Here is a 21,829-nt window from a genome sequence, read left to right on the forward strand (position 1 = left end):
TGAATGAGACTGTATTTTAAAGATTTAGGCAGCAACTTTAATTCACAGGGTGAAATTCACTTGTCATCTGCAATGGAATACATTTCGAGCAGATGACATTTGTTATTTTACAAAATATACTATACATCTGTGTGCCAGTCAAATATTACAATGTTAACATGTATGGAAAACCTCAACAACGTGCATTTACTGCATTTAGGTTACAGCCAGTGAGATATGCCTCCCACCTACATGGATACTACAGTTCATTCAAAATATTTTAAAAATAAATACATGAGAATAAATCCTAGTTGCATTTCTGATTCAAAACAAAACAAAAACACTTTAACTGTTTAAAGTTCTACAAATTGTGTCTTTGGTAGGAGTTAGGGGAAGTTCCTACAGCAAGGCACAATATTTTTTGCCATAAGCAAAATATATTGGAGTGTTGTTAAATTTCAACAAGTAAAACACACTTTCTACATCTGAGGCTTTCATTGTGATAGGGTTGCTGTATTCACTCAGATAACTGCCAGTTTCATTACAGATTAAATTAAAGGCATTTTTAATCTAGGTGGTGATTCATTCACAGATAAGGTTCAGAAGGCTGTGGAACATGCTTGCAATATCTTCTATTATGTAAGCTACAGCATCACTGAGGGTTTAGCAAAACGACTAAACAAGAAAGCTCTTTCCAGTACAGCCAAAATCTAGCAGGGTTCATTCTTCATAAGAAAAATGAAATTGATTGTATCCACTCTAGATGCCGTAACTGGCATTTTCATCTTTTCTTTACAGGCTGCCATGTCATGACACTTTATACCCACTTAAAATGAATTCACTTCATATGAAGTCTATACAAAACAAACAAATATTAGAATTTCACGGAAGCAAAGTGTCACATAAAACAGTTTAAAAATGCTGTCAGCGAGATATACAGTATATAGGTAGCAGCATATCCTACCATTCTGCTGGTGTGAAATGTGGTGCAGAATATAAGTTTTGGTATTAAAATACTGTTTCTTATTACTGAGAAAATAATATTGGAAACATGATCTGAATGACTATAAATCAACACTTCATTATCTTCCCAAGTCCAGAGACAGCCTGAGAGATTAACTGCTCTATTCATTTCAGCATGAGGTTAAATAGTTTTTGACTATGTCAGAATAGGAAAAATGAAGTGTTTCACCATTCATTCATTTATCAGAAATGAACAGTTAATGCATCCATTCTTTAATCCTGAACCATCCCTCTATATTCCAACCCCTGCCAACAGGTACCAAGTCTAAATTTTTCCTTAACAACATGGAATTTGAAGCCACTGCAAGCTAAAAATATGGCAACAATTCGTAATACAACTAATTAATTATAAAAATACTTATTTATGAAAATAAATACCAGAAAACATAGTACAGTATAACCTCATAAATCCGGACGTTAAAAATCCAGAATTCTTGAAAATCCGGCACTTTTTAAAAAATACACTACTGCCAGCCATGGAGGCAGAAGCTTGCACACGATAGCTACCACCACCATCCACCACCCCACATTGCTGCTCTGGGACCAGCTGCCACAACACCCCATCCCCTCAAGACGCAGAGGGAGAAGCTTGTATGTGGCAGCTCCTGCTGCCGTCCACCACCCTACTCCATGTGCGGCCACTGCTCCAGGACCTGCTGCCACTACCCCCATTTCCCCATTCCATGACCGGCTGCCGCCCCCCATTTCAAAAATGCAGAATTTTCAAATTTCTGGTAGGTGCTCGGTCCCAAGCATGCTGGATTTATGAGGTTATACTGTATGCAGTTGTATTACATCGTATTAAAAAGTCTGTGAAATATCATTTTTATTTTAAGAGCTGCCATAGAATTCTCACTTCTCTGCTTCTTATGTTCCAGCTTTCCAGGGCTGCTGATATAAAATTTAAGTTCAGTTTGTGATTCATTTCCTAATGTCGAGAAAGCACAGTTAGAAAGAATAATATCATTAGCTCTGTCAGGCTATGGATTTTTCTTTAAAGCACTTGACAATATCAGGGTCAGCTTTATGTATGTATGCAATATGCACTTTAATATGGTACCATATTAGTATATGGTACCATATACTAACCTAAGAGCAGCAACTGTCCAAATCATGTGTGTCCTTCTCTATAAACAACTGAAAGAGGGTCAGCCTTCTGAAATTAGTATTACCATTCAGACATTCAGTTGTGTTTGCATACTAGTGAAAATTTATTTGTTACAGTGTAATGAAAATTGACTTTATGGTACAGGCAGAAGTAAAAACACACATTGTAAAAAAAAAATCACAGCTTAACGAACACTGGTTTGCAGAATTTCAAATCAATCTATAAAGTCAGGTCGTACTATAGGACTCTGTATTTTAGTACTCAGTTTTATGCCAAACCACTGCACAGTGCAAAAACTTATAACAGTATATCCTGTACAGCAATGTTCAGAACATTTAGTCTCACAGAGTTATAAGGGGGCAGGAAAATTTCTGTTGAGTACAGTACGTCTTCCATTTAAAAATGCACTGTTGTTAACGTAATTTCTTTACAGGCTCTCTAATAGAAAAATACCAACACTTTCAGAATTTGACAGTGTGTTCTACATATAAATGTGCCATGGACAATAGAAATTGGAAGGCTCAGGGAAAATTACATTACAAGGTGTATTATAAAAATAAATTATATAGCAAACACCAAACAAAATCAAGCATGTGCCTTATGCTTTGCAAAAGAAGAGTAAAATTCATTTGGCAGCAAAACTGCTGCTCTCTCTCACTATAAACTTTGAAAATATTAGCAATGCCATTGCATTTTTTAAAGTCTAAGAAAAAACCCCCAAACAAAACAAAATATCCAGTGGAAGCACTAGATACTTCCATAAGTAATCAGTAGCATTGGAGCCCCTGGCAGTAATGGTAGAGAGCTTCCAACAATGATCCATCCAACTGGTGTAGTAAGGAAGTGCACACATACAGAATACATTTGATGTAGTATTTCATCTAGAGTTCATGCGTAACTGATGAATGATGACACTCTCTAAAAGAAAAGACAGGAAAATATTTGATGTTATAAGAAGGTAAATAAGACAAATTGTAATGGTTGTTTTTTAAAATAAAAATATTAAAATGAAATTTGGCATGTTATAGTATTTATTTTCAGAACATCTTAGAGACAGTTAATCCTCATAAAATATTGTGAGATAGATAAATGTTTTAGTCAAGGCAAAACAGAGACTACTAGAACCAAAATTAAAACTCACATATCTTTGGCTCCATACTCAGTGCTCAGACCACATCTCTGCTGCTTTGAAAACAATAATAATATAGTTGGACAAGATAAACTAACTATTATAACACTGAGGCTCAAATCCTACTCTGAATCAGGCAGATCAGGGACTTAATCTTGCTGAATGCCTTTTCTAACATACTTGTAGCTCTTCTGGGATGTCTGTATGTGGCTATGGTCCTCTCTTACTTAGACAAAAAACTTAGTCCTGGAACAGAAACTTTTCCTGTCAAAACTGTAATGCAACACGTTTTGATTTAGACAAATCAACATTTTTTCTTGAAACATTTTTTCAGTAAAAAAATGTGTGGCCAGATTTTATTCAGCTTTTATTTCTCCATTATGCCATAGCATTTTATATCTTAATTATTGTAGGGTTGTTGGTTGTAATTTAATTATTTTACTCATATTTGTTGAACCAGTAATCAGGAATGTAAGAAGGAAAGAGAAACAACGATAGTTCTTAAATAACATTCTTCCACATTTAGTTCTGCCATTAAGTTTATGGCCAACAGAATTATATCCATAATGTGTAAAAAGACTGCAGAACTGGAGTTTAGGATTGTATTGTGCCTAATAGACAAGGTCCATTACCCTAATCAGTCTCTCTGCACTGATATTTAATTATAATATTTTACTGTAAATATTAAATAATCATAGTCATTTAATCTGAAGTCGTACATTTTATTACGCACAACATGATATTTACTAAGAACTTCATCATCAGTGTAGTTTTGAATGTATAATACACCTTGAAAATAATTGAAATATTTGTGAAGGTTTGAAATAAAATAACATAGTTAACCATTAATTAGAAATGCTTATAATATCCTTTCAGACATCAGTCTGTTGTATATTTCTTAAGGAGTAAGAGTGATTTTCTTCCCTAAAAATATAATATATAAGATTTTCAAAAACTATTTTAAAAGTATCTGTGTATCTTTGCCACAGTTATATTTTTATGAAGTTGTGTCCAAGTTTAATTTTTAAATAATGGTTCTAAAGTATTTGATTTTTGGGAACTGTATAATGGAAAACTGAAAATATATTAAAAATTAGGGATGCCAATTAATCACAGCGCACGTGATTAATGCGTAATTGGTTCTTGCATTAATTTTTTTAACACATTAATTGCGCATGTGGTTTTGGAGCCTGTGCCTGGGCTGTGCTCCGCTACATCCGAGCCGCCCAGCGGGGCAGTGCAGAGGAGTGCAGGGCAGCCTGGGCACACACAAACTGACACACAAGCAACCACAGCCTGCATGCTACATGTACAGCAGTGCTACACGGGTAAGTCTATGGAGGGGGAGGGGTGGGGGAACAGATCAAGGCCCCCATGGTGAGCAACAGAGTGGGGCATAGGCTGGAGTGAATGGGTCCCTGAGGCCGAGACAAGTCGTGGCACAGAGCTGCAAGCAGTTCGTCCAGGGGCATGGTGGGGCATGGCTCCCTGCCACTGCATGCACCCTTGGAGGAGGCATGGGGGGCACCCTCCCTCCCAGTTTGTGTGCAGAATGGAGGCAAGCTGCCTGTGCGGGCTGGGGTGCTGGACCCTGTTGCCTTTGCCCCAAGACTTGCGTGCTAGCTGTGTGTCCCCTGCCCACCCAGCGTCAGGAGGCATGTGGCATTGTGCAGCACCCAGGACAAAGGCAACAGGGTGCAGAGCCCCAGCCCACAGCAGGCCACCTGCCTCTGCCCCATGCATGTATCAGGGGGTATGTGTTCCCCATGCCTCCCTCAGGATTGCAAGCAGCAACGGGGAGCTGTGCCCCCGCTACCCTTAGACAAACGGCCCATGGCTCTGTCACATGATCAGCCCCAGGACCCCATTTACCCCAGCCTCTGCCGCACTCCCTCCTTCACCGTGAGAGCCTCAATCAGCCTCCCCACCCCTTCCCTCTCCCCCCAGCCCTCCCCCTCCACAGACTTACCTGCTGGGTGCTGTCTGTGTATATATGTGCATCTGCCCCTCACTCCCAAGCCACAGGCCCCCCCAGCCCTGCTGTTGCCCCTTTTTCCTGACTTATAGTACCCCGCATCCTGCCAGGGGTAGGATCCCCCATCCCCAGGCTCCAAACTCCACACATTCACCCATAGTCCCCCACACCTTCATAATTTCCTCCCCAACACACACCCAACACCCACAACCATACAAAGTACCTGCATAATTTTGCATTATTTTAAGGTTTTTTCTGCATAATCTTGAGTTTTTAGCTGTGCGATTAAAATTGTGATTAATTGTGACTAATTTTTTAATTGCACAACTAATCGCAATCAATGATTTTAATCATTTGACAGCCCTAAAAATATTAGTATAGTTTTCATTTTCCCTTTATGCCACGAGCAAGCCACTAGATGGCATCTTTTAATTATCTTACTCATATTTACTGAATGAGTAGAGCAGACAATCAGGAATGTGGGAAGGCAAGTGAAACAAGGACAGTTCTCAAATAAAGAACATTCTTCCACATTTATTTTATTATTTACAAAAGCTTTTCAGCCAGACACAGCTACCTTCCCCCCAGAATTGAATAAAGAACATAAAACAATTGTTAACTACAGTAAAAGTTTACCTTCACCACCACTGCTGTTTTCTAACTTCAAGTTCTGGATGAATGTGTGGCACAGTAAAAACTGTAATTGCTTACAGTCAAATTCTGCTCTTAGGTGAAAACTCCCATAACTTCAGTGGGAGAAATATGAGCTCATTCTAAAAAGCCAGCGATCTTTAATATTCACTATTTACATTAGATATAAATGCACAGAGTTTGGAGACAAAATCTAAATTTAAAATTACATTTTCCTTGTACAAGCCAAATTAATTACTGAAAAGCAAGATTAGAGTTGGTTTTATAGTCAGCTTTCCTACTCTTTATCAAATACAACAGTTATGCAGGAGAAAGTCAGAGATTATAGACAGCATCAAGAAATCAGACCATTTCTCCTTTTATTATTCATTTGTTCATTAATCTATCTGACACACCCTATAAGTGAATCTAAAAACACAACAAACCAGGCAAAAATAATCAAATGATACTGTTTCATTAGTCTGTAATTAAATATACATCTTCAGATTCATAAAAAAAATCTAACTTTCCTGAGCATTTTGACTATGCTTTACTGAGTTATTTCAACACTTGAGTCAATGTTTCAACCTAGAGTCAAAACATTCTCCATAGGGCTGTGAAACAGGAGCTACATTACCAAGAGCAGCTAATAGACAGCAGAATTGCAGAAGAAAGGATAGCTTTATTAGTGGAACAATTAAAGACCATTAAAAAAGAGAGAGGGTCATTAACATTTGTAGAATAAAGCATTTAGAAGGAATCAAGGATATCATTTGTTAACCTCACTGCTGTCTGAATAGAAGTGTTTTTGTTACTGCCAGACAGCTGGTTTTAAACTTTGAGTGGACCAGAAATCAGAGGGGTGCAACTATACAACTACATCCTGGTGGATCCACCCCTGCACAAATATTTAATTTTTTTAAGCTGCATTGTAGAAAGAAATATTTGTCTTTGTGTCAGAAAAAGAATATTAGCTATTTAAAACAGACACCCAAACAGATTAAAATTTTAGTAAAATATATTCTGTCAATCTGATGAAGGGATAACTTGCGTATGGAAAGAGAGATAGCATGTCCTATATATTAGCGTATGCAGTTTCAGCATATTGTTTCAGCCATCTTAAGGCAATATCATCACCAGTGTAAAGAGCTTGAAGACCACCGGGTAGTATAGTAAATGGACACAAGTCAACAATGTGGGACATGGCTTGAACTTGTCCACAAGGGCATTTGTTGTCATTGCAAAGGCCCCATTGGTATAGGTTTGAGACACTGTGACCCTCTCCAGTTTGAAAATGGTTAAGAAGTACCAAATAATAGCATGGCCAGTTAAATCCTGGTTAACTGACTGTAGGGTCAGAGATGATGTGATGATTGATTGGTGCTATAAATGAGCTACAAATTCACTTAAATAAACAAAAATGAATTTACTTTATTTGTAAGAAAAGTAAATGAAGGCAGCTGTATGTAAATAGCCAAATTCTAATTTCAGTTATGATGGTGTAAATCAGAGTTCACTGTAACTGCAATACATTGAAGTAACTGAGATTAAATTGGCTCAGAGCAAACAACTGGCATAAAATCTGATCAATTCCAATAACAAAGCACATCAACTGACACTTTAACATTTGAAGTTTAATTTCTTTTTTACAATTTACACAAATGGATAGAACCAAATGACACAAAATAAAAATGTATGTACCAGAAACAGCATAAGGTCAAGTGGCAAAGGTAGAGCTCCACATACCATTGTTACTATTTTAAACATCATGTCTAAAATAGTTTTTAAGATGAAGATCAGCTTTTGCTTCTATCTTGAAAAATCCAAGAAAAATAAATCCAGATGTATTCATACATGGTTTTGTTCTCTCAGCTGATAGCTCCAAATTTGAAAGTAGTTAACCTTGATGACATGTTCCAAACATGCGAATAGGAGCAGAAACTAAGCAGTAAGGTGGTTTGAAAATGAAGTCAACGTCTGTAATTACAAATCTGAGAGCTGCATCTGCAAGAGCTCACTCACGATTAAAGGGATGGGAATTTCTCACATAGATGGAGGGGAGAAAAATATTCCCTATCACTGCCAGCAAGCTACAGGTTTCTAACTGACTCAATGGGATCAGCAACTGATGTGTGATACAAACATATAATTGGTCTGAAAATGATCCTTATTATGGTTGCCTGTGCCAAAAACCTGAAACACAGTAGGACAGTAGACTACTGTTCTTGAAATTGTGTCTAGAATCACCTAACAATAGTGTTACTTTTGACAGGGTTCGAGAACACATGTAACATATTCTAGGCAATAATATGGTACTTAGCCCATAACTGGCATGAACTTTCACAGGTCAATATTATTTTAGAGGTTATGCACAATAAAATAATTATAAACTACTGTAAACAGTTTGAGGTTTAAATATTATGACATGCATTACTGTGCAGACATATTCATAAGACTCATAAGGTGTTGCCTGCTTTTTAATCAAATGGATGGCATAACAAAATGTAAGGGTAAAGTCTCCCTAGCACTTCAAGCTATTGTTAATTTTATGGACTTCAGCATCTGAACAAAATCCCTTAGATTAGAACCGGCTTGTAGCTGTGGGCCAAGTTCTGCAGTTTCTCTCTCACTTTTTTTCCAATTAATCTTTCTGTTAATGGCAGACATGCCTCACAGTCGTAAACTGTATTCAATACAAGTATGAATGACAGAATCCAGCCTTATGTAATGTAGTGGAAAACATGTGTTAAGGATTTGCAAATGTCTGTAGGGAAATTCAAAGAGGCTACTTTGTCCTTAACAATACATAGAGATGCTATGATATAAAATGACTCTGTATTGAGCTCTGTCCCCAAGATGGTCATATTTTAAGTCATGCTTTTTGCACTAGACAATTTACAAAAAATTGTGGTCCAGATCCAAAAAAATTACTTTGGTGCCACAATGTTGAACATTGCAATGCCTAGTCTCTGGGCATCCAGCTCCTATACTAGAATCCTGAATTTCTGGTAGATATCTAAATGTGAGGAATGTAGGTGCCTTAAAATAGAATCCATAAAAAATATCACTCCAAGCATGGAGCTACTGAAAGCTAGCCAACAGGAAAATGCCGAGGATAGCAAGTATCTTAAATCTCACATCTCTCCAGGATTTTGGCTTCCAACTCAGCAGTACCTGAGAGGCTGCCTCCACTCAGGATTCAAAGGCTGGGATCTTTGATAGCTGCCTATGCCCTTTCTCTATAAAACAGAGTAGGGGCCACACTTTTAAAGCTAAAGGGAGATTCTCCCTTTTATCCAATAACCAAATAGTAATAAAGTAGGGGCCATCATTGTACTTTGTTTAGCGCCTGCTCTGTTGGGGCATGGTTTGAGAATGTACACTGAACTGAGTCCTCTGAGGAGACAGGCCACAGCATGGGTCCCAGTTGGCCTAGGTGTGAGCAGGATGCTAAGCTGCTCAGCGCACTGAAGGCTGAGATACTTCTGGGAACATGTGGAAACAGAATTTCAGGCAACTAAATGTAAAAAACCGGATCTACGAACGTTATGCACCTCCAAGGTCAGCTGGTAACGCAGAAGGATCATTAAAGACTGATCTAAAGAAATGTTGAGTGTCAGTGCTCAAGTCTCTTTTTGGATCTGGTCTGGAGTGGTTAGTCTTAGGCTAAGTACAGATGTTCAAAAAGCCCAAAGTGGAACTGATTTAAGTTACGTGGATTTCTGTCAGCAGCCTAGGTTAGATTAGTAGCAAAATGTATATACCAGGTGTAGGCAACCCCCAGCATGGGTTCCAGAGCATGGCACGCAAAGGCATTTTGCTTGGCACACGTGCCTTGGGGCTGACAGCAGGGACAGGGCTGGGGCCGTGCTGCCACAACCAGGATCCAGGTCCTGGCAGCTCCCCTGCTGTCCGCATCTAGCACACCAACATCTTATAAGTCAAGGTTGAGAGTGTTTTTGGCTCTCTGCCCCAAAACGTTGCCAACCTCTGGTATACCCATTCACCCTCTGGTGGGGAGGCACGTAGGTTATCTGCACTGATTGAGACCTGCAGGTTGCTGGCTTTTGCACGCCTCCCAGCATGCCCCACAGGCTCACCAGGCTGCCAGAAACTGTGGAGTGCAGCCAAGTGTATGGGCCACCCCTGATTGGCAGCTGGGCATGGGCAAGCACGCTCCCACCCTCCCAGGCCCTGCCCTAGTACTCCAGGACCCATAGCTGCCAGCCAAGACAGCCTTGTAGCATCAGCCCATGGGCACCTGCCAGCAGTGGCCAAGCCGCAGTGGTCACAGGGTTGCCTTTGCGCAGGCTCAGTCTTAAAGTTCTGCCCCTTACCACCCCGATCCACCAGAAGTGACATGCATGCACCAGCTTCTGCTTTGGGGAGGTGGAGCCAGGGTCAGGGTCAGGCTCTGTGGAGCTGGGCCTAAGCATGGGGGCATGGGGTTCCCTGGTTGGGTGTGCAGGAGCCAGGTTTGGGTTCTGGGGGGCTGTGCCCAAGCCACAGGGGTTCTCCTGGGCTCAGTGTCAGGTTTCTGTTTACATCATGGAGTACTTCATGATGGAGTGAGGGGGCACAGCCCAGGGACATGGGTGTCCAGGTCCTGGGGTTCTTGCAGGGAAAATAGGAAAAGTCCTTCCTTCCTCTCCCTTGCTGCCTGCCAGAAGCTGATACAAGGCCAGAGGCAGGAGGTGCAACTGGGGAGAGGGTACGTACTGGCTTGGCTCTGGGAGAGATCGGGGCAAGGCCCACTGGGCACATGGCTGGAGCACCCAATTGCAGGTTGAATGCTACTGCACCTCCCTGTGAGGTGGGGATTGTGGAGGGCCTCAAAGGAGGCTGATATGTTGGAGGGCAGCAATCTAACTTGAATCAATAAGGGATCTGGTACAGAAAATTGATTTACATGTCTAACTTAAATAAATTAGATTTGAGTGCACATCAAACCAAGTCTTTCTTAAACTGGGTTCTACTGTATACTGATCTGTGTGCACTGAACTTCTGTACGGTTACAGGTTTAGATGGATTTCTGATCACTTAGCTCGGTTTATGTGTAATGTCTATACCTGGCCTTAATGTTATTAGTTAGTGACTACTAACTAATAACTTCCTCCAGATTCATATGAAATAGCACTTGAAATCAATATGATACAAAAGCCAAGCTTCACTTCTAGAACTCCTTAAACTCTTTTCCAATTTCTTTCCTAAGCTAAAAACAGAGAACATCAGGTATGCGGAAAAAAAATTACAATCCACTGAGTTCCCCTAAGTATAATTTTTAGTTAAAAATTTTTAGTTTAAAAGTATATTTTTAGTTAATTCAAATATATATAAGGTACTTCTGGCAAACTGTTTACCCCACAAAATATTTCTGCCTGAACTCTTCACTTTAATACTTAGATTAATTTACTCTTCACATTAATACTTACATTAATTTATAATAACCTTTGGCTTGCCCCAGTCCCTTGTCCTTTATCTTTGTTCCCTTTCAAAAAGCCTTGTAATTACAGGGACCCGCCCTCCTCTTGCTAATATTTGTTTAAAAAAAGTTCATAGGTTGGATTTTTTTCAAGATATTTTGCAATCAACATTCACAAAGTTTCTATCCAGGACATTTCTGGAATATTTTTTGTCAGGTTTCAGTTCTCTGGCCTTCTGTTAGGTTGGGCCTGGACATGAGCGGATCCAGGATTTACTAGAAGAGGGTACAGCACACCCCCCCCCAGTATGGAGCAGGGCAGGAGAGGCTTCCCTCCCCACAGATTAGCCGCGGAAAGCAGTGGTGGAAGTTGTTGCAACTGCACTGCTGCACCCGCCTGGACCTGCCCCTTGGTAGGGATCAGAATTTGTTTCTGATTGTCCTGGCACTGATCTCAGCATCTGGATCCACACGGTATTTGTCTGATCTGTCAGTTCTGCTTACCGTGCATTTCTGTTTTTTTCAAACTCCAAATCTTTTACCTTGCTTTGGCAATTCTGGATCTGCTGTGCTACATTATAAGTATTGGAGTTCTCATTCTGTAATGTTGACAGTTTCTTCAGATATGCTGTCCTTTCAAACCCTAGCCAAATACAGACATATTTAAGCTATTGCCTCAGGTGTAGATACAGTTAAGGCAAAAAGAGCTAGTACCTTTTAAAAAGCACTGAAAAGGAAAGTCTAAGCCTAGGCCACCACTATATCAAGGGATGTTAGCTTGGGGCTCATATATGCAGTGTTTTAAATGACTCTTGAACTGAATGGAAGTTTTGTTTCTGCATTCATATTAACAATTATCAAGGGCTTCATATTAATAAGTTTTCTTAGAACTTCTGAGAAAAACTAAATCATTTTACAAATCAAAAGAATCAGCAATGAGTCACTAACAAACTGAGGCACTGGGAATTTATTAGAAATAACTTAACTGGGAGGAGCTAATACACTTCTACCCAGAATCTCCAGCTATTTGGTTTCTGAGAAACAGCCTCCAAATTCTATCCTACAGTATTAGGAACTAATATTTTTTAAAATGTGGATTGGATTTTCAGATGTTCCATTCCCCACAACTCCAAAATTAATGGAGTTAACTGAAAATCAAGGCCTAGTGAAATTTTTTTGGAAGTGGGATCCCAAAAAATGAACATTAATGATGGTCTTCCATAAACAAAATGTCCTTCTGATGAAGAAGAATAGAAAGGTGGGGCACACCTGGGTCTTTAGTAGGGTCACAACCTCAAATACGGATTAAGAGAGTTTACTGATCCAATTGGCAGATGACAAAACTGGGAGGGACTGCATACATTTTGGAAGAAAGGAATAAAAGTCAAAGGAATCTGAAAAAATTGGAAATTTTGGCTATAGACAACAACATGAAATTGAACACAGACATATGTAAGGTGCTACCTATAAGGAGGAAAAACTAAATAGAAACGTACAGAATGGGGGATAAACTAGGTTAGCAGTAGGACTACTGAGAAGGAACTGGAGTTTATGGTGGATTGCAGATTAAACATGAGTCAGCTACATGATCCTATCACACAAAAAGGTGATAAAATTCAGGGATAGAGTACCATTTTCCTCAGCACTAGTTAGTCCTCAGCCAGAATACTGTGTCCAGTTTTGGACACTGGATTATAAAATATATGCAGAGAAGTGGAGAGAATATAGAGGTGACCAATAAAGAATGATAATGAGCTTGGAAAGCAAGCCATATGAGGTAAGGCTTAAAGAATTAAGTATGTTTAGTTTGGAGAAAAGGAAAATAAGTGAGGAGAACAAGATACAGTATAACCTCATAAATCTGGATCTAAAAAACCTGGAATTCTTGAAAATCCAGCACTTTTTGAGCTGCCCCTCCACACCCCAGACGTGGAGGGAGAAGTTTGCATGTGGCAGCTGCTGCCACCATTCACCACCCTGTTCCGCATGCAGCCACTACTCTGGGACCTGCCACCGCTACCTCCTCCCCACCCTGCTCTGCGACTGGCCGCCACTCCAGTTTAAAAAACCAGAATTTTCAAATTTCTGGCAGGTGCTTGGTCCCAAGCATTCCAGATTTATGAGGTTATAAGTTTTCAAATAGTTGAAAGGTTGCCATAAAGAAGATGGAGAAACATTGTTCTTTCTTGCAGAGGGCAGGACACATCACAATGGTTTTAAATTGAGGAAAAGCAGATTTAAATCATATTTCCAGAAAATCTTCCTAAATGTAAGAACAGGAGGACAATGAAACAAGCTGCTTGGGGAAGTAGTGAAATCTCCTTCCTTCCTTGCAGGTTGTCAAGAATAGGCTGGATAAGCATTTGTCTGGAATGATTTGTCATGGATTGCTCCCTTCAGATGAAGCTCTGCCTCAGAACTCCGTAAGAAGAATACTTATTCAGTCTCCCTCCTTCAGGACCCCTGGAAACCAGCCCTGTCATGACATCTCGAGGGGCAAGCCTCTAGCTTGAGACCCTGGCTCCTCTTTGTCCCTGGCTTCCCCGGCGACCCATAGCATCCCCACCTCAGAGAGCTCCTTCTTTGATCAGCTCCTGGAATGATTTCTTCTTTGAAGTTAGAGGGCTGACCCAAACAGCACAGTAGACTGTTAAGCTACAGAAAAACAGTCTTTATTGTGCCATTGCAGTTCTTCTGCCTTCCTTAGACTGTACTCTCTCCTCCTTGGGATTATTCCTTTCTCTCTCTGTCCTCCGTGGGATTACACTTTTCTCTCTCCAGCTCTCAGAGTCTTTCTCCTCCAGCACAGTCTGCCACCTTCTCCATAAAACTTATACAAAACTATAGTATTAACCTGGAGACAACATGCACCCAATACATTTAAATATAAAGTCATCAGGGACCAATCAGGGTGCAATCTGTGCTCTGCTGCCAGGCTCAGACTCTCATCTCCCCCTAGGGTGATAGGCAACTAGATGTCCTACTTACAAACCTGTTTACAGCAACTATTTACATCAGTGATCTCCAACCTTTTTAGGTTGATCACTTTTGAAATTTAAAATGAACGGAAGACCTACCCCCTCCTCCCCACACACACACACAACCCAGCAGGTAAGTCTGTGGGGAGGGGTGGAGGGAGGAGAGAAGGCCATGTGGAGGGCAGGGCAGATCCATGCCCCAGCCCTAGCCCACTCTCTCTCTCACTGCTGGGACTTTGATCTGCCCCCCTGCCCCACACACACACACAACAGGCCCTGCACAGCTGGGGCAGGGCAGGGGATGATGCTGTGAGCAGCTCATCCAGGGAGCACGGGGAGGGGGGACACATACCCCAAAATCTACACAAGGTGGGCTGGGCTGGGGCTAAGGCGGTGCCAGGCTGTTCCTAGTCAGGCTGTACTCAAGCCAGTTACCTGCGGCAGCAATGCTGGGAGCAGGGCCACAGAGGGGGGCCATAGCCCCCCAATCCCTGGTCCCAGTGCCGCCACTGAGCACAGAATGCGCCATGTCTGGTGGGACAGCCTGGTGCAGCCTTCCAGCCTATAGCTCCTTTCCCCGCTCCACCCAGGCTGCTACTGCAAGCTGGGCTTTGCACCCCGAGCCCCACTGCACATGCCCCCCGGGCCTCCACCCCTTTCCTCCCCTACCAACTGACCTGCTGGGCTTGGGAGGGGTGGCATGCGCATGCATGCATGCACTCAGCCCCTACAGCCCAGGATCAACTTCAAGAGGCTCCGAGATCCACCAGTCGATCCCAATCAACCAGCTGGTGATGAATGATTTACATCAACACTTGCTCACCTTGAGCCCTGCAAAGGGTTCCTCACAACAACTTCAGGTTGGAACTTTGCCCACTTGACTTTGTCAATTTACAATTAGCAACTATTATATTTGTACAGGAGCTGAACTAGGTTACCCCTGAGTTTTCTTCTAATCCTATGATTCTTTGCTTAAAAGGCTAAACAATACCTGCTCACATTTTTACTGACCTCCCTGACAGATTTTCCTTGGAAGACATCTTTTCTGTACAGGAAGAAAAACCAAACCCCTAACCTAGGGGTTCACGGATCTGTCACTAACAGCAGGCTAAGTTAACATGGCTGAATCCTAAGGCAAAGTGGAAATGCTAACTGTTAGATATTCTACCACTAGATGAGGCATTCTGGGACAAAACCTATTAACAGTGGGAATGATTATATCCGTTTTTAGCATGCTTGGTGAGCCAAATAAAATCTCGTCACAGGCCAAATCCAGCTTGTGGGTTTTAGGTTTCCAACTCCTGCCCTAACCTGTTGCTTCATTTCATTGATTCTATATGTCTAATGAACTACATATAGCTCGCAGTAGCCACTAGCTTCGCCTGTCCTCCATGTACAGTGTGCTATATTTGTATGCCTCATGCTGTCATCTTCCTTTTTCTCCTCTCCTCTAGTAAGGCAGCCAGGGTTGCTAGACTCTTACTTGCTCACTTAACTGATTCAATCTTTTTTTTTTTTAGTGCACCCTCTGGCCAAAAGCTCGTATATCAAATTAATCAGAGTTTCTTTTGTTACCTTCCTTCTCCAGAAGTTGAACTTTAAATGGAAATGTTCACAAGTGTGGTGCATTGAAAAAACACAGCCATAACAACAATTATTATAAAAAAAAATCCACACCCATTTCCATGCTGAAGCAATTCCTTAAAACATGCTTAAAATGCAAACATTCCAATTTAACCAGAACAAAATCACAAAGAAAAGAACGATGATTCTCCACAGAGCCATGAATAGGGTTGGTATCTGAGATAGACACATATCAAACTTCAGGGAACATACTGGAATTCAGGGTCAATTATAAACAAAGCCTCTTTTCTCCCACACTATATCTCAGCTGAGTTCTTGAACACTTTTCACCACTAAGTATATGTTAAGGGTTATGTTAAAATAAGAAAACCTTTTGGCAGCTGGAGTCTGACTATAGCAAAATTCCCCATTATGGACCTATTCCAAAACCCAGTCAATTCAGTGTAATGACGTCCATAGAATTCAATACAGTTTTAGTCAGGCCCCAGCTCTGGCTATAATAAATCAGTCAATTAGATGAGAAGCTGTGGTCTGTCAAACAGCAATGGGCCACAGAGACATGACTGGTCACATGGAGTTGGCTCTTCCCCTTTTTCTTTTCTAGCCACTAGGCCTTATTTAAAAAGAACTGCAAATGCCATATTTTCTTGCATAAAACACATATATGGCTTTCCCCCCGGCCAGCTGGGGAAAATTGGTATGTGCATTACACATGAGAAATATGGATCCCAAGGGATTCAAACATTTGGCAGTGAGGGAGTGGTGACAGCATTCATTTCCATGACTCCCTGAGCCACAGTAATGCGTGCTGCCACTACTCCCTACTGCCAAATTTCTGGACCTCTGAGGAACTCCCTGGCTGGATGACATGGGCCCATGCACCAGATCAGGTTAGCACACAGGGTCACTCAATGAGCCCCAGATCTAATAGAATAGACTGCGCTGATGTGGGGCGGGGGGGGTGGGGTGCAGAGCCAGTATGCGGCCTTAGATCTGGCACATGGACCAGACATGGCAGGCTGGATCAGGCCAGCACGTAGGGCTGGACTCAGTGTTCCAGGCTGGGTGTGTGTTATGTTCTTGGATTAGGCACACGCTGGATCATGGGTGGGCTATATGTGAGAAAATATGGTTTACTGCTTTGCTATCATTACTTCCCTAAACAAGCAGTTGCTTTAGTTGCCTGAAGAATGTTATGTGATCATGATTGGCAATGAAAGTGGTCCATGCAATAGTGAATTGGCAGAAGGCAGTGCCACAAGATAATCTATTAAAAAGGGACCTGCACTACAAATAAGTTAAAGAACCCCTGAATTAGATGAATATCTAAATGAGATTGCTCAAGCTAACTTAACTGGCTGAAATATATTGCTAGCATACAACCAGTGTAAAACTACTATTCTAACCCCAGTATGGAAACAAGAGGATGTTGTTAAATTAAATAGTCAAGATGCACATTTATTAGTTTGTTATAAGTGACAGCTTCAGGATGTAATTAGTATATGCAAACACTAGCAAGTAACAGACAGGGGGCCAATTTTCACGGTAGCAGTAAAACCTGCACAACATACCCCCTTAGTCACTGCCCTCAGCCCTTCCCCCCGCCCAGGGAGGTAGAGCTGTTGGCTGAAGATTTCTTCAGTTCTATTTTCATTGACTGAGTCTCGGCACGAGGCTCGAATTTTGTCACATTTCCTGCTCCCGGGGCTGCCACTATTGGCTTTCCTGCTTTCATACCTTTTGACACAGGAATGCGGGTGGGTGTAGGTCTCTGTGATGACCCATCCTGTCCTGTCTGCAGAAAGAGAGGAGAAAAATAAAATAGTTTTAAGGATGACTTTTTTCTTAAATATATGCCAGTTATACATTATGAGTCATTATCTTTTATGTATTAATTTCTTTAATTTTTTTAAGTACGCCTAGAAGGCACCTATCCAGTGCTCTGAACACTCATCTCAGGCATTAAAAGCCACAATGTAAACAAAGGATTGCCCATAAATCTCCACCTCACTCCATACTCTCCACAGGTGCCTTAACAGAGAGAAACAGAAGATGGACTTGGAAAGTTCACAAGTCAGGCCTCTAAACTAGGGGTAGCGCAGATAGCACCTTTAGGGACTAACTGGTCCAATGAGGCACAGGCTTTCATAGAAAACAGCCTACTTCATCAGATACTACCTGCCAAAGTAGGCTGTCTCCTGTGAAATCTTCTCTGAACTAGTCAGTCTTCAAGGTGCTTCCCTGCCCTGCCTTCTCTCTGACTTCAGACAAACATGGATAACTACCTTTCTAAATCTAGGTTCTAGTGAACAGTGGCAGAGCCTGTGATCTCGAATAGAAGGCCTCTCCTAGAGAACACCCCATCAGCAGCTCCTTTTCCCTTATATTGCAAGCCTTTACAGCTTGAGGACCTTAGCTAATTTCAGCTGTAGTGAAGAATATCACAGGGAGTAGAGAATCTCTCAGACAACCAAGTTTCAAACCTTCTATATTGTTAAATAAATATTCACATTTAGAATCAGAAACCTCCTTTAAATGTTTGCTTTTTCTCTCTTTTGCAATAAATAATATTGACAATTGAACTGTCACAGTAAAGTTTCAAAATTAACTGCTTTGTTTCTCTTTAAGTAATCACTGAGCACATCTACATGAGATGTTTACTGTGGAGCTGCCTAACTAGCTCCATCCACAGTAAACGTAAGTGTTTACACGTGGCGCCCTATTAAGCCACAGTAGATGTGACAGGCTAGTTGGCAGTGACCTAGTCCCGGGGTTTTGAAAGGGCAAAAGATGATTGGAGGATTTGGGATTCCCTTTCTGCACCAATCAGGCCCCAGAGACTCACCCCCCTGTGTCCCTTGATTGGCCCCTTGGGTCACCTGGAGGGGGATAAAAGGAGCAGCGTGGGCTGACTCAGGACAGACCAGTGAGGGACAACAAGGAAGGAGCTTCACAGAGCTGAGCCAGCGGGGCAGGAGCAGTTACCCCAGAAGAGCCTGAAGGAGCAGGATCTGCAGGCAGCAGTGGGGCCCTCAGCAGTGTGGTGTGTGGCCAGCAGGAGAGGCTCCACACTAGGCTTCAGGATCCCCTACGAGAGGCTGCAGCCAGCAGGAGAGGCTCCCCGCACTCCAGCAGGGATCTGAGCAGTGACCTGAGAGGTTCCCAGCTCTGCTTCCAGCTCCTCTGATCAGAGGCCAGGCAGCTTGATGTTTGGCTGGGGCTCCAAGAAGGTCAAAACCCCTAGCAGGCTAGAGTAGTGCTACTACTAGTGGCTGTGTAGCAATGTTTCTGCATACTATGTGGGAGATCTGAGTTCAAGTACCAGCTAGGGTCACTTGGGGTGAGTGAGCTAATGAGAAGCAAGTCTTCTTGAAGTGGAAAGGGGCCATTGTGTCCTATCCCCCCCACTTTTCCTCCTCTAGGTACCTAGGCCCTATATTTCCTTGTCATTTGACATTTTGTATTTTGTGCCTCTCTATATTTCACCAACCCGTATGGTTTGTTCTGCTGTTTGTGTTTTATATTTTATTAACCCTGTCTTTTGTCAATGATTGTAAGCATCTAAACTTTGTTGAATCCTGCCCCCCTGGGGCATTGTAGTGTCCGCTGTACCCTCTGACTTATGCCGTTATGTTCCCAGTATTAAAAGGTATATGGTTAAGTCCACATTGGTGGTCTGGCTCTGCTCTGTAGGGGGAGGAGAGTCCCTGCACCTCCCACAGTGCTTGTGCACCTGCTTTGATCCCTTCAATTGGAGAGGGGGTACCTCTTGGAGTACCGCCCGGGTTATGTAAATTAATAAATGCAGAGTTCTTTGTGTTCATTAAGTCATGCTGACCTCCAACCCCTCCAGGGCTGCTCTGACTCGGTTCAACGTGCTGCAGTCCCAAGCAAATGGCATACCCAGGAGCAGTAACTCTATTGTGATATGCAGCAGTTTATCGCTGCAAATTAACAGCATGTGTAGACATGCCCAATAGCAATCAGTTAGTGTCCTAATCCCACAATCTCAAAGCATCTTCACAGATGCTTGACATTCTTGAAGTCAACTGCCCTTGACTTCACCACTAAAACTTCCAGATCTAACAAATTCTTCAGTGTAGCTTTGCACTGTGAAGCCCCAAATTTATAGCCATTGCGTGAAAACCAATGTAAAACTGAATAATCAAAATAAAGAGCATTAAGAGGAGTGTGTTCATTATAACATTTGTTTCCATATCTGCTAAAAAACCCTTAAGGGAAAGTAAATGAATCTGCTGCAAAATTTCCAGTCTGCCACACCAGCTTGAATATAGCTTGCTATGGAACAGAAGGTGCCTGTTTATACATCGTGCATATTCCACAAAAGTCAATCTGTGCTCACCATTCCTTACTTTCCAAGACCAGCTGAAAACCATATACACATACAAAAATTCACAACAATTGGAAAACATGAATACCGTACTAACTGGTGGGAAGAAATCCACTTTGAATAACCAAAAGCATTTACAATAAACCTTAAAAGCCAACATGCTCTCTCATTTAGATGTCAAAATAAATTAGGTCCATGAAATTTTGTAAATGCAAATGCATCTATCAGCATCGGAAAATATGTCAACATACAGTGGAGCCAAAATGACGATTATTCTTCACTCCCTGAAAGCTTTCCACAGTGTGTAAACATACAGCAATTAAATGACATAGCTGGAATCTCAGACATTTCTTGAGTTCTAGTTGCCTGTATATTATTAACTGAGAACTTCAGCACCTTGGAGTTACCAGTTTCATAATCCTCCAAATTATCAAAAACAGATAAACAAATTACTTGATTTTAGACATGTTGCGCCAATGTAAAACAGATGAAGTTCTGTTTTTCTTTCCCTGAGGAGGCCTTCTAATATGTATCAGTCATATCAGAGCTGGTATTAGGCCAATGCACAGCTCCAAATACACTTTGTTCCTGCTATCTGATGGAAGAATTTGTATGTAACTCCATGTAAGCCCCCCACTATATGGCCAGCATGGCCGCAGAAACATGCTGACTGTACACTCCTCAGTACTATGCAAAAAGCAAGGGTCTTTTCAGAGGATATGTTTTATTGGATAAACTCTGCAATTGAGATGTGTTAGGCAAGCTTTCAGGCACAAAGTTCCCTTCCTCAGGTTTCAGGAAGGGTAGACCTAAGGAAAGACATTTTGTGCCTGGAAGCTTGTCTCAAAACTATACAGTTGATCCAAAAAAAGATATCACCAAAAAGACTCTTGCTTCTTGCATTTTACCTGGATCATCACAGTGAAAACAACAATGTGTAAATCATGGCACAAATGAGCAAGGTGCTATATGTGCATCCAATTTAAGGCACCATAAAATGAGAAATGAGCCATAAAACTGTTACTCATATAATGTAGAACATTTTTGTGGCTGGTTTGTATAGGTCCCTGAATTTTAATGTGTGGCTGTGGCTGACAATCTGCTGATTGTCGGTCCCAGCACGCAGCCTGCACTAGTGTCTCGAACAGCCCTAGGACCAACAATCAAGTGATTACCAGTGGGGGCTGAAGTGGTGGGAGGGGAGCTATGAAGCCAAAGAGTTCCCCCCACCAGGACTTTAAACCCCATGCCCAGCAGCTCTGGGTTCAGAGTCTGGGTTTAAAGATCCCAGCACGGCCCTTTGGCTAGCCCCACTGGGACCCACTGATGCCCTGTACCCAGCAGTCCATTCATAGCTGCTAGGCATGTGGTTTTGACAATCAGCTGATTGTCAGCCTGGGCTCAGACAGCCCCATATCTCAGACTCAGGGCTGTCTGGGTCAGGGCTAAAAATCAACTGACTGTCTGCCCTGACTGCACCAGGTGAACTGGACCTGGAACTCTCTGGGTTTGGGGCCAAAAATCAGCAGGTCCCAGGCAGCCCTGGGACAATCAACTAATTGTTGACTCTGTGGCACCTGGGTTTAAATTTGCCTGTGCAGTGCAAGCCTGAGGTTATTATCCCATGTGGCATGGCAGGAAGGTAACTGT

General features: G+C 41.9%; 1 protein-coding gene across 10 annotated transcripts in view; it reads right to left on the minus strand.

The window, feature by feature from the left end:
• Nucleotides 1–14: 14 nt before the first annotated feature.
• The window catches only part of FILIP1 (filamin A interacting protein 1), a 209,276-nt gene continuing 187,461 nt past the window's right edge, over nt 15–21,829 (minus strand). For 8 of the 10 annotated variants that reach the window (XM_090035091.1, XM_090035080.1, XM_090035053.1 and 5 more), the window contains one exon: nt 15–17,623. In XM_090035091.1, coding sequence (XP_089891217.1) covers nt 17,417–17,623 — 207 coding nt within the window. In that variant the 3' untranslated portion in view covers nt 15–17,416. The remainder of the gene's footprint in view (nt 17,624–21,829) is intronic. The other 2 variants (XM_090035063.1, XM_090035071.1) reach the window with 2 other exon arrangements.

The sequence above is a fragment of the Crocodylus siamensis genome, chromosome 1, assembly GCF_052110815.1.
Source record: "Crocodylus siamensis isolate JL-2025a chromosome 1, ASM5211081v1, whole genome shotgun sequence".
Lineage (NCBI taxonomy): Eukaryota > Metazoa > Chordata > Crocodylia > Crocodylidae > Crocodylus > Crocodylus siamensis.